At 43.1% G+C, this 13,793-nt stretch overlaps 1 protein-coding gene across 11 annotated transcripts in view; it reads right to left on the reverse strand.

Annotated features, from left to right (window-relative positions):
• The window catches only part of SPATS2L (spermatogenesis associated serine rich 2 like), a 151,379-nt gene that overhangs the window by 45,094 nt on the left and 92,492 nt on the right, over positions 1–13,793 (reverse strand). For 8 of the 11 annotated variants that reach the window (XM_055811506.1, XM_055811505.1, XM_055811509.1 and 5 more), the window contains one exon: positions 131–192. In XM_055811506.1, coding sequence (XP_055667481.1) covers positions 131–169 — 39 coding nt within the window. In that variant the 5' untranslated portion in view covers positions 170–192. Of the gene's footprint in view, positions 1–130; positions 193–1,653; positions 1,818–13,793 lie in introns of all 11 variants that reach the window. The other 3 variants (XM_055811507.1, XM_027777541.2, XM_027777538.2) reach the window with 1 other exon arrangement.

The following is a 13,793-nucleotide window of genomic DNA, read 5'->3' on the forward strand; positions in this document are numbered from 1 at the left end:
TGCCTGTGTACTTTATGCACAGAGTCAATGGATATTAAAGTTAAGTACGTAAACAGTGTTTGAAGGAGCAGGGATGAAATACGTATGCAAATATCATTTTGGTTTGCACTGTACTGTTACTCGGACCTACCTTTTCCTTGATATTTACAGGAGAATTGATTTCTGCCATCTCTCTTCAGGCAAGAATATTGTCTGTGAAAGGAGAAGAAAAAACACAAAAGAGATTCATTTGGAGGTTTTAATCCCAAGCTGGCACAGCTAGATCTATAAACACTAATTGCATGTGCTTACGTATAAGCATTAAAGAAATGTGAGAACACTTAATGCCTTGCACAGCAGTGCTCAATCTTGCCAAAAAGCAAAGCTAGTTCAAATTCCATACTGTCCCATGATTGGTTCTGCAAACACATTTAAAAAATGCCTGATAGTTACAAATCTGGATACAAGGGGTATCAATGCTTCTTCCAGCCATGCCTCTTGGACCCTATTCATTACTGCTTGGTAACTCTGAGGCTTTAAAGCAGAGAAATACCCGAGATGAACTCAGCAGGTCCTGTTTTCTCATTCCAGTGACATCAATTTTTTCCAGAAAATTTGGCTGGAGATTGTGTCTTAAAAAGTAGCTAGATGTGACAGGAAGTTAGGCTGACAAGTGCTGCATGGCTTGTTTTTTTGTTTGTTTTGGGCTTTTTTTTCAAAACTAATTCAGAGGATTTAGCACAAAGCTCCTACTGAAACTAGTGGGGTCCGTACGGCTAAATCTCCCAAGTCTGCTCTGAAAACTTGTGCACATGAATGGAATTTGCATGTGATTAAGAAACCTGCAATATGCTTTCTATTTCCAGTACATGGCTGGGTAAGTGAGAGACACTGTACCACATGATGAAGAGTTAACACAATGGAGGGAGTCTAGTTGCCTAATCCTACTGCCTTAAGATTTCAGTAAGGATCAGGGCTTAATTTTAAAATTAAGTCACACAAAGAATTACAGCAAAGACTAAGTGAAATGGAATAAAACCTTGGTTTGTCCCCAAATTTAACTCTATTAGTTAATTTTAACTGATGAGAAGGTATAGATGTACATAAATGAGAATGAGATCTTAATTCTGTCCAAGTCTCAAGTTGAAACACTTCCTCCTTTTCCCCATTAGAGCCTTTGTTATGTGGACTGATACAAGAGTTCTCATAATCCTTCTAAATCTCTTTTAATGCACTTAAACAATCCTCCCTTAACTCCTACTTTGAAACATAGCACTTCACTGGAGTCCAAACTCCAGAAACTAAGCGCTTTATTACAGTATCCACTGACAGCATTTAAATCTTGTTATTAATTTTCATATGCATCCATTTTCTAATTAAAGAGACAACATTCAAGGAAGCACGTTTTTAAAAATAATGTGACTTTGTTTATGGTAAACGGGGAAGAGACGGTAGGAGGAAGAAAAAGGAATGAATGAGTTTTGATCTGATGAAGACCTGACACTGAATGATGGAAACCCTCAACAATAAGGTGCCAGAAGAAAAAAGTAACCCATTCCATTATCAGTCATTAAAAAAATAAAAAAACAAACCGCAACACTTGACATGAGTAAGGTTCCCCCGCCACCTCTATTTTACTATACATGAACAGATACTCGCTATTAAAACTCATACCTTGTATCTGTCATTAGTCAGTGGTTCGACCACTTTGCCAAGACACTGAGCTAGAGCCTCACCAGGTCCAGTAAAACTTCTTCCTGGCAATGGGGCCACTGTCACTCTGAATGCCTTACTGTCTGCTGGTATCTCAGAGCAGAAGGTTCCCTTCCCTGCCCCTCCTTAAATAAGGATGAAAGAGATCAATCAAATTAGTTTCTGTCAAACCCACCCAAGTGCTAAAAGCAGAGTAAAAAATGTCTGGACAGAGCAGGCAGCAAGATCATACAGAACATAAGCTCGGGGCAAATCCATTTCCAGTATTTAGTGTGTTCCAACAGCTAAAGGAAAACACTGAGAAATGACTGTAGTCCCTGTATAACATTTTTTTAATGTACTTCTTGTCTTTTGCTGTCAGCTATTTCTCATGCCGAACAGGCACAGAACATGAGATATAGGTCATCAAATTTCCCATGCAGACTGGAAAACTTGGCTCTAAAATTACTCTTTAAGTCTTCATCTCTCTTACTGCTTTTCAGAAAAGCATGCCTTCTACCCTACCCAGTGACATAAAAACCATTCTGGATTGATACTATTGTCTACTTAAAAATACATTAAGGAATAATTTCACTAGTTCACCCTTATATCTACTATCTAGCAGCTTTTGTTATGTTACAGACAACTGACGGAAGCCTGCCCTCTCACATGCCAATTTAAACATGCTTAATCTGATCCAACATCTTAAAACAACATTAACAAAAAAATAGGAAAAAATCTGTTCTAGAGGAACCAACACACAGCACAGAAACAAGTACAATAAGGATTATAGCTAACAAACCCTTCTAGCCTTAGAAGTCTATTAATCTATAAAACCAAGAAATAATGGGAAAATATCTGTAACCTGAAATCTTCAGGTTCTGCTTTTTCAGCATGTATTCTACTAATTTTGTGCCCAAAAAACTGCATCTTGTATGAAGCAAATTAATCCCAATAATTGTACTTTGTGAAAGCCCTACACCTCCCAATTTATGCTGCTTCATAGCTAAATAATTCTTCAAATTTAAATTAAATTTGCTGATTAAATCCTACTACAGCACTTCACAAAATTTACTCTTTGTAGCAACACCCTGACTCCATTAAAAACCAGACATAAAAACTTCATACAACACCTTGCCAGATTTGACTTGCCTCTTCTTTGCTGCACGCTCCAGGTATTGCTATGATTACAGCCTTCCACTGATGACTGTGGTGCTGATTCAGCTAACTTGCAACTGCAAGCCATTTCAAGAAGACTTGGCAAGCCACACAAAACATACCCTCAGTTTCTCTCTTTCATCTCCCCCCCCCCCCCCTTTTTAAGATCAAGATCTAAGAGGACACCAACTTTTATAAATGGACTCATTCCTCTACACTTCAAAATCTTCATTAATATGAATATTACACCTGTCAAAATGAAGATGCTAGAAACAGAGCTGAAGCCTTTTTTATTCACTTTCTCCAAGGACAGATAATTGAAATAACCTGCATAAAACACGTGCTCATTTATATAACTCCATCCAGCACTGCTTGTTACATAAAATACAAATGATATGTTAAAAGGAAAATGTCAGTGTAGCACTAATATTAAAAAATATCTTTTATGGCTATACTTAATAGCTAATCAATTCAATTTTCTCATTTTAGCACAGACTGATTTATTGAATTTGCTGGTATTTTTCCTCTGATGATCTTTTAATCTCTATATTGAACAATTACTTCATTTCTAATCCTGTGACAAAGGATTATAGCACACGAATAATTTTATGAATGAAATAGTCCCATGAAAGTTTAGAAGCTTTAGCTCCAGGCTTGAATCTCAATTAGCTATTGTGTTCTCATCCTGAACTCTTCAGGGAAGCTTCTTTCTGCCTGAGCTGTGGAATATCAGAGTACAGCCCACAACTGAGCCCTAAAGCCCCCTAAATCCAGGGGAGAACAGTGCTTTGCATGTCACTACCAGCTTGCCCACAAAAGAAAGTTTGGAGAAAGATCTTCTGCAGAAGATTTTCTGCAGTGGCTAAGGTTAACATACACACTAAACTTACAATGAACAAAACATACTGCGTATCAGAGGTTCTCAGCTTGAATGTCAGCTTACATGCTTTGTCTTTCTCCACATCTCTTGCTTGTAATGTGTGCTCTTGAAATGTCACTGCATGTTATAATAACAAAAGTTCCACAAAAACGGAATGGAAGAAAAAACCCACCTCCTACAGAATCCCTTATATAAACAGGTCATCAATTTCTGATAGCAATTTCCAAATGCATTACCTGAATAGATCACTCTCCATTGCTTGTTACATCCTGACCTCAAATACTGACAGAAGGCTGTTACTTCTATACGTATTACACACGTCCAAATGAGACATTTTACTTGCCCTGTGAAACGAAGCATTCAAAGGAATACTGCAGAGAAGACTGGATTAAGTTTGGCAGAGCCTTACTTTTCCTCCCTACAAAACGAAGCAATTCCTATTGCCCTGCACAGGTTTAAGCCAACATGAAACTGAACACAGGCAGCTAAGGTGCTGGCGCATGCTGTCCTACTGACCTCACTTGCAAGCAGCCAGCTCCTGCAGGGCGGACAGTTAGGAACAGCCTTTAACCACCACAGCAAAATATGACAGAGCTCACCTGTCACAGCCTTAAGTAAGTGGCTGCTTGCCCAGCCTTTACAGAAGTTTCCTTTCTGCCTTCCAGCAGCTCTGAAAAACCACTGCTGCTGTATTCAGCTTCCAAGGACAACCTGCCGTCTTTCCACTAGTAGCACTTTGGGAAGTGTTCAGCTCACAGCTTCCAGCTACACATGCCTTCAAGTAAAGCTGACAAACACTCCATTTTATACAACACCTTGCATGGGTGGGACTGCCCTCATCTCAAGCATCAGAGCACAAGACCAAGCCTATGCCCTGCCCCTACTGCAAAACCTGGCAATTACCACCTGGCACACTCAAATTTCAGGCATAGAGACAATATCAGAAAAAGAAGAAACAAGCTCCCCTCCAACAAAACAAAAATCTCCTTGCAAATACACAGAGAGGGGAAGAGAACATAAATGTTGCCAGAAAGACACAATCTGTGAAAATGCGGTGGTGATAAGCTCTGTCAGAGCAAAGACGATGGTGTGTGACACCCGTTCCACCACTTCTGACACCTAAAGAAACAACTTACCTTTGGCAATGGGGAATAGAAAATTGCCCACAAAACAGCAGAGTAATCCAGTGTTGGAAGGGTTTCCTATCCATCTGTAGGTTTAAGGATGAGTAGTTTCCTACACTCCAAAAATCATTTATTTCCTCGTCTGCCCACTGCAGCTGCTTCCTTTTATAATGCTCCCCCCAGCCCCCACCTCAGCACAACAGCAATCCCAGGTCTAACTGACTTGACCCTTGCCAATGCCTCTCTTATCCCTGTCTGCTTCTGCAGTCATCTGCTGCTGCTCCTTGTGCTAACCACCCAGCCCTTCCTTTCACCATGCTAATTTCTTTCAAATATCCCATCGGTAACTTTGAAAAAGTTTCACACAGCAACCCCAAAAAGCCATCTACCAAGGTACTTTTGGGTTGTACATAATCAGTCACTGAGTAAGCTTTCACTGTTAACAGAGCAACTGGAGTTTATGATTTCATCCCTTTGAATATATTCATAAAGTAGATCAATGCTGAAATGCAGGTTATTTTATTTAAATGAAGGACCATTTACTCATTTCCAAGCAGTTCAGTCAAAATACCCCAGCTCCAAAAAGCGAGCATGCAAGCTAAGGGCTGAACAAAGCAATCACAATTTTAGAGCCAACTTCACAAAATATGATGTAAATGCTAAGCATCTATGCTGGTTTTGGCTGGGACACAGTTCTTTTTCTTTGTAGCAGCTAGCATGGGCTAAGTTTTGGATTTGGGTTAAAAACAGTATTGGTAACACAGGGATGTTTTAGTTACTGCCGCGTAGTGCTTGCAGAGAGCCAAGGGCTTTTCTGCTTCTCACCCCATCCCACCAGTGAGCATGCTGGGGGGCACAGGGAGTTAGTTGGGGGGGGGTGGGGGGGGCACAGGGAGTTAGTCGGGGGGTGGGCGGACACTGCCAGGACAGCTGGCCCCAACTGGCCAAAGGGATATTCCAGACCACAGAACGCCATGCTCAGCACAGGAGCTGGGGGAAGGAGGAGGAAGGGGGGACGCTCCGAGTGACGGCGTTTGTCTTCCCAAGCCACGGGCGTGACGGAGCCCTGCTGTGCTGGGGATGGCTGAGCACCTGCCTGCCCGTGGGGAGTGGGCAACGAATTCCGCGTTTTGCTTTGCTGGCGCGCGCGGCTTTCGCTTTACCTGTTAAACTGTCTTCATCTCAGCGCAGGAGTTCCCTCGCTCTGACCCCTCCGATCCTCTCCCCCGCCCCACCAAGGGGGGATGAGCGAGCGGCTGCGTGGGGCTTGGCTGTGGCCGGGGTTAGACCAGGACAGAATCTACTGAGATTGTAGCAGCCTGCACTATGCTTTCATCTTCTACACTTCTGCTTCCTCTACAGAATCACATCTCATTTTTAAATGGGACTCCTATCTATCCACATGTATTATATTACACTGTCTTGCCTGCAGACTTCCACAGGCCCTAGGTAATGACAAAACCAGCAGAATCAGAGACACATGGCCTTTGTTTCGCATTTGACCTTAACTTTCATTATGAAGAGATGCTACCAGAGAACTGCAGATAAAGGCTAGGATGAACACACCTTTTGTGATGCAGTTTTAAGTTAACATTACTGTATCAGAAAGACTGACAGAACTGCAAGAATGCAATTCCAAAATTCAGGTATTTCAGAAAGGAATTCTTCTGGTCTTTACTCAGGTTTTATTTAAATAGCAGAAGAAAAAATTACCTCATTAGGTCAAAGGCCAAACATTAGTGTGTATTTCATTATTAGTTACAAAAATCAAGCACAAAGCCCTGCCAGTGTGGTTGCAAAACTACTAGAGATAGTGTAAGATTTAGACACTTGTCTTGACTACTTTGAAATTAGCAACAGGTATGATTTTCTATTTGCTGTAGCCTAGTGTCTAAAGATAATATAATACTTAAAAAATAAATGCATAAGCACAGTCATTATCAAGAGCATCTAAGCCATTAACCAGTGTTATCCCAGCTGTCCTTTTAGCCTTCTGTGTCATCTTAGTAAAAACAACGTAAAGTGTGATTAATATAGAACCACTATTTTTCCAGTACTGCTTTATGCCTTTCTAAAGATCGTATCCAGAAAGGGTACACACCATCATTTTGTATCCCCTGGTTTTCAGAAGTTTGAGATTAGTCCCTTCAGCTAGTCAAGTACCTCTGGGCAAGTTTGATGATCTGAGGCCTTTATTATCCTTTTCTTTAAATGCATGCAACAAACATACATTAAGTGAGTGCACACACATTCCCGAATATTCCTCATTTGCAGAGCCAAGTCCCACTGCCATCCCCTGGTCACGCCTGTCTCAACCACAGAACGTGGCTGTTGCCTCTGCGTTCCCCTTCTGCTCAGCTCATGCAGTCTGGTTCCCCGACGGTCACCACGCTCAGTCTGAAAAGCTACTGGCTGCAGCGCCTGTCACAGGATGCAGGAAATAAAACGTCTCACTGATTCCACATGTGGGTCTGGATTCCTATAGAAAAGAGGCTTATGCTTCCCCATTGTTTATCACCTCCTCCCTGAGGATTTCTGAAATGACTGAAACAACAATCTGAGAAAGAAGCAGATGTCTTGGAGATCTACAGCCTTGCAGGCTGCTTGCTTGAAAACAGGCAGTAAGGCATAGAAGTTCAGAAAACACACAATGGCAAATCAGGAACTTAGTCATGTTATTTAACGCTATAAAGTCCATACCTGAGACACCATGGACCCATCCGCTACAAAGAGAAAAGGGACAGAGGTGAGAGTGGGACATGAGAGGAAGGACAGCCCCTAGCACCTGGGTCACCATACCTTGAAGCCTGTCTCCCGTCCTCAGATATCTGCCATGTGTAGGAGTGGTTCTGAGCAGGTATCACAGGAACACTGCTACGTCCAAGCATATCACAACAAGATGGTTAGGCACCAGTAAGTCCTGTTCCTCATTCTGATTTGCTCTTTGATCCAGTGCTCTCCTCTTCCTAAGCACAGATGGTGCTATTAATATAACCCAGAGACAGCCTGTGCTGCTCGCCTGTCAGCTAGCTCACTTCCCTCCCAGTCCCAGGGCATGAGCGAAGCCAGACCTGTAGGCTCCACAGGCATCTGTGCTTTCACGCTGGGAAGAGCACACTGTGGCGTGTAATAGATCCTCAGATCCTCCAGGCAGCTGGTGCTGCAGCCCCCGCTATAAGACAGTCCTGCAGAAGTACGTTCCAGCTTTATCAAGGTCAGTTTGAGAGCAGGTCAGAAGAAAGCTACTTGACCAGCACCTTTCCCAAACTCCATTAATATTTTATCCAGTTTACAAGCATTCAACAATATAACCATATCTTTTGATATGGACATCACAAAAGATTCTGGCTGTACCTCCTATCACTGGTCCACAGACAACACCACACCCTTGCTATTACAGCAAATGCTCCTTGCAAACCCTCTTGCTGTAGCCTTTAAACGCTGGGTCTGCCCTATCCAGGCTAAGCTCTTCTTTAACACATGGTTCAGTGTGGCTTCCCCAAGAGATCAGTGAGCGTCACTGTACTAGCTGATGTTCACTCATGCCAAGTGACTGACACCATGTGATAGTTCCTGCCAGAGTTCCCATCCCAGACGTGTGAGTTCAAGAATCTGCTAACTTTGTAGAATATACCTTGGGCTGAGAAGAATCCCAAACAGTTGCTTGTATTTAGGTCATTAACACCACCCTGCATGTGAGCAATGGAGACCAATTTTAAAAATGCCCTAAGAAAGTACAGAGAAAGGCCAGCTCTGCATTAATTACAGCAAATTACTGGAATGAAGAATCAGGCCATGGAAGGGGACACATGCGAGTCCTCTGTAGAGCAATGTATGCATGTTGCAACAGATGGGTACCAGTACAAAGTAGATATTCTGTAACTGCTGATTTATATATACATATACACACATATATAGGCAGGCACATACACATATCCAGAAACGCTACTTCCACTAAGTTGTTCTGCAACAACCTGCGAGCCAAGGTATAAATATGCACCCATTTTTTTACTGCCTGTTAAAGATTCATCACAGCATCATTAGGTTTCACTAGAAAACACATTAACTTCCCCTGTCCAGCAACGCTCTTATTGGAATAAAGTTTGTTTACTTCTAATGATATATACATGTATTCCACAGCAATACACATACATTCTTACACCAGCAGTCACCTTCTGTACTTAACACAGTTAGTAAACAATTATTTACTTCCATGAAATATGATCACTACTCCTTCCTTTGATGGCTACCGGGCTTCCATCCATAAAAAGATCTTGGATTCACTACCTCACATTCTGCACCTGTGCATTAAAAATACACACAGTACAAATATCCAGACTAATTTCATATGGCCTATTATGACCCGTTTACTGAGTCCAGGATGGTAGTTAACTACTCTAGGGTGGCAAGGAGCTTAGGATGAGTGATCAGTTAAGAATGATGAGAGATGAGAGAATCAGTTAAGAGCCAGCAAAGGCATTTCCCCACTCCAAAGGTCCAAAGGCAAGAATCCCAGCACCACTCCATGAATATTACAACTGCCAGTGGCTGCTCAGGATGAAGTAGCAGCTTGCTTGGCTCCCAGTGCTCTCCACTTTAGGGACTGCACCCAGGGGCTCCATAACCTTCCCATTCTGCCACAGAATCACTGCTCAGAACCTAGAGCCTATGTTCTGCTGGCTGGCATCCTAGAGGAACAGCTGAAGAGCATCACTGAGTCCGCATAAACTGAAGATCTCCGAAATTCCTGGGTTTACTACATATATCTCACTAGTAGATCTGAGCCCAATTCAGAATAGCTGGATTCAGCTACACGGCCAGTAATGCAGTCCTCTCTGATATGCAGGAGGAAGGGATGAGGGATCTGGAAATAAAAGTCTAGATGGAGAAAACTCGTTTTTCACAGCAATGCCTGCCAAAATAAACATTAGCATCTTGCTCCTCCTCAAGCACCTGAAGGAATCTTGCCAAAACATACTGATAGAGAACCGTGAAATATAAAATACAACCTACTCAAATTCTGCATTTGCATGACCTCCCTGCAAAACAAAAAAAAGGTTAACTTTCAGTTTTTACAAACTAGGTATTAATCCTCTAAGTCATTCTTGCCAAGGGCTTGAGTCTTTAAAAGTCATTTACATTGGCTCCTACTTCTGCTCAGAATGGCATGCCAAGAGTCAGTGTCAGTTGATTTGCTTTGAGGTTGCCCAGATGTGAACTGCCAGAAGAGCACAGCATGGGAATACAAAGAGCAACGTATGTAATGTAGCAGTGTACCCCAATCGCAGTAGTTTCTCTGAACCGTAAGAGCAGAGGCACAAAAGTGAATGTCAGAAGGTATTTAAGTTCACACTTGTTTCAGTTGTTAAGAAACAAGATTTTCACAAGGAATCAAGCTTCTACCAGAAGACTGGTACAGTGTAATTTGTTAATAGTAAATTCTCACAATCATGGAATAAATTTCAATTTCAAAGAAAGTCCCAGAGCTACTCACATTTCAGCCTTCTTTCTATTGAGTGTTCTAACTCCACACCGCCTTTCCTTCTTGCTCAAACATCTTGGAAGAACCAGTTTTCTTTTGCTAGATGTGCAGGGCTCATTCTCAGCAAATACAAGCTGCAGCAACTCCTTTGAATTCAAGGAGCTATGCAGACTTGAACCAGCTGCTTGCTGGTCCCATAGGCCATACAGCAGAGCCCCCCCGCCACTGGCTGCAGACCTAGAGAAGGAGCCTCTGGGCAGTGGCATTTGAAGTACTTGATTTAAATGTGCCACAGTAGTCTGAACCTTCCAAAACTGAACACTGAAATTAAATGCAGCCTTTCATTTTCTAAGACCAAGTCACCACACCTAGGTCTTTTGAAGGAGATACAAGCTTTTCCCTGAACAGTATTTTAAATTATTTTTACATATATTTGTACACACACAGAGAAAAAATGTTATGTACAAAACTCTAAAAAATGCTTACAAGTTCCTCTATTAAAATGACCTAATGTATACCCACTATAAACAGACACAGGCCCAGCAGTACTCCCATGCTAACAGTACCCAGAGAGTCACACACTACACTAGAAGCAATACCACTGACATTTTGGTATTCCCAGATATACAACAAACGCTAGCCTTCCTCTCCTCCCCCATGGAAAATGTTGATTTTCTATGTCAACAAAAGGTATTCTTGGAAACAACAACAAAAGCATATGAATAACTTACCTGTAATTACTTATTGTTCATACAGTCCTTCAGCCCAATTGCTATTACTCTTTAAAATAAGTGGCTGTTACAGTATTTACTGGACTTAGAAATGCACTTTTTTTAGAGAAAAAAACCCCAAGAAACAGGTTATTCTTCTCAGCTGAAACCCACGCTACCCAGGTACATCAAAATTAATTGTAAAAGTACAGTCAATCAGTGCAGATTGAGTACTGCTAAAAATATGGAAAGGCACCTTAAGCAGCCTCCCCTCCCACGCCCACCCCAACAGTCAAGAGCAAATGCCAGAGAACTTTGCTGCTTCTGAAGATCAATAGCATATGAAGTTTTGGCTGACATGCACAAACTGAGGTCCTTGTTTAGCCAGGCATATAAGGGGCTTTTTAAAAAAACTACAGATTTCTTTACTTGACAAGGGGAACCCTGATAAAGCAAGCTGTCTGACTAGCCATGGAAATGAACACAACATGTGGACAGCACATAGAGTAATTTTATCAACAGAATAAAAATCAGGTATTTTGTTCAACTGTTGAGGAACATTTTGAAAAAAATACATGTATGCTTTATTTTGAAGGTACTTTTCTCAGAAACAGGTATAATCAGTTACACTGTGCAGCACATATATATACTCGAGCATTTCTCAGCTCATCTCTTTTTGCCTGTTCACTAGAGGCAACCTTTGGCATCCCAGAATCCATGAACTGATAAAAACTACAGCACACGACAGACCTTTACTTTGCACCTGTCTGGAATTTCTGCAAAGGGATATTTAACACAGCTTTGTAGGATAAAGTAACATACCATCCGCTCCATGGAACCTAGTGTTCAAGAGCATCAAATTAAGATCTCATTTGCAGTTACCAGCAAGGCTCTACCTGTTGAAATTGTCAGTGTCCTAAAGGACGCCATACCCACTTTTCTTGAGCAAGCACGGATACCTATGTGTTTCAGATTAAGTGCTGTATTGGGTTTGCACGGCAAGGATTTGGCAGCTGGGCAGCTACAGGGGTGACTTCCATGAGAAGCTGCCAGAAGCTTCCCCCATGTCCAACAGAGCCAATGCCAGCTGGCTCCAAGATGGACCTGCCACTGGCCCAGGCCGAGCTCATCAGCAACGGTGGCAGCACCTTTGGGATAATTTAAGAAGGGGGAAAAAAGCTGAGCAACAGCAATTGCAGCTGGGAGAGAGGAGTGAGAATATGTGAGAGGAACAGCCCTGCAGACCCCCAGGCCAGTGCAGAAGGAGGGCAGGAGGGGCTCCAGGCACTGGACCAGAGATTCCCTGGCAGCCCATGGTGAAGACCATGGCAAGGCATGCTGTGCCCCGCAGCCCATGGAGGTTACCAGTGGAGCAGATCCCCACCCGCAGCCGGTGGAGGACCCCACATCGGAGCAGGGGGATGCCCAAAGGAGGTCGCTGGAGCCGGCTCCTGGCAGGGCCTGTGGCCCCGTGGAAGGGACCCACGCTGGAGCAGTTAGTGAAGAACTGTAGCCCACGGGGAGGGCTCACATCGGAGCAGTTCGTGGAGGACTGTGTCCCGTGGGAGGGATCCCACGCTGGAGCCGGGGGAGAGTGCGAGGAGTCCTCCCACTGAGGAGGAAGGAGCGACTGAGACACCGTGTGAGGAGCTGACCACAGCCCCCGTTCCCCATCCCCCTGTGCCACCCAGCGGGAGGAGGTAGAGAAGATCGGGAACAAAGTGAAGCCTGGGAAGAAGGGGGAGACGGGAGGAAGGTGTTTTAAAATCTAGTGTTTATTTGTCATTATCCTACTCCGATTTGATTGGTAATAAATTAAGCCAATTTCACCAAGCTGAGTCTGCTTTGCCTGTGATGCTAATTGCTGGGTGACCTCCTCATCCTCATCTTCACCCATGAGCCTTTCACTGTGTTTTGTCTCCCCCTGATGAGGGCAGTGACAGAGCGGGCACCTGGCATCCAGCCAGGGTCAGCCCACAAGTACACAGAAAAGCATGTTTTTATGGGAACTTTAAAATTGTCCCAACTGCTAAATCTCTCTTCCCACTGCTGTTAAGTAGCAACATTACAATAGCACTTACAAATCCCTATATATTGCATGCACGCACTATCGAAGGAACGGTGCCAGTTAACAGTTACCACAGTAAGCAAGCCAAATTCTCAGTATCTTAATTTGCTCTAACCATCCTGTATGCATTAAGAACTGGCAGAGAATAAACCGTGCTGGCTAGCAATTTTCCAATCAAACAAGGGTTTTGTTGGGGTAGGTGGAGTTACCTCATTGTAACTGAAACTTCTCACACATCTGCTGAACAAAGCTTCTCCAAAAAAACTAATTTAATTCCCTGCGAGCCAGTTATCCTTCCCCAGAGAGCCCAAATCACAGCAAAACTTGGGATGAGCAAAGTTCAACTTACCAAACAGGAAGTTGCTGTGGACTGTGCAGTGACAGAAGAGCTGACCACAGTATTTACTGTCCCTAAGGTCCTGCATCCGTCATGCCTTTCCTTCACTCCTCCAGAGCCACGCCAAGCAAAGGCAAAGGTGATCCCTGAGCAGCCAGTCTTTTTTTAAGCGTCTGACTATATTTTCATGAAACCACACACAAAATTGTTATCTTCACACACAAAGAGCAGTTCTGGCAACCACTCATACCAATTTCTTATTGCAGACAAAACCATGCAGTCAGAACTGCCACTAATTCACATCTCCAATTTCACCACATACCGCACACACAGGGCTGGGTCTGCAGGTAACGGATGTGAGCT

Source organism: Falco peregrinus, chromosome 8, assembly GCF_023634155.1.
Source record: "Falco peregrinus isolate bFalPer1 chromosome 8, bFalPer1.pri, whole genome shotgun sequence".
Lineage (NCBI taxonomy): Eukaryota > Metazoa > Chordata > Aves > Falconiformes > Falconidae > Falco > Falco peregrinus.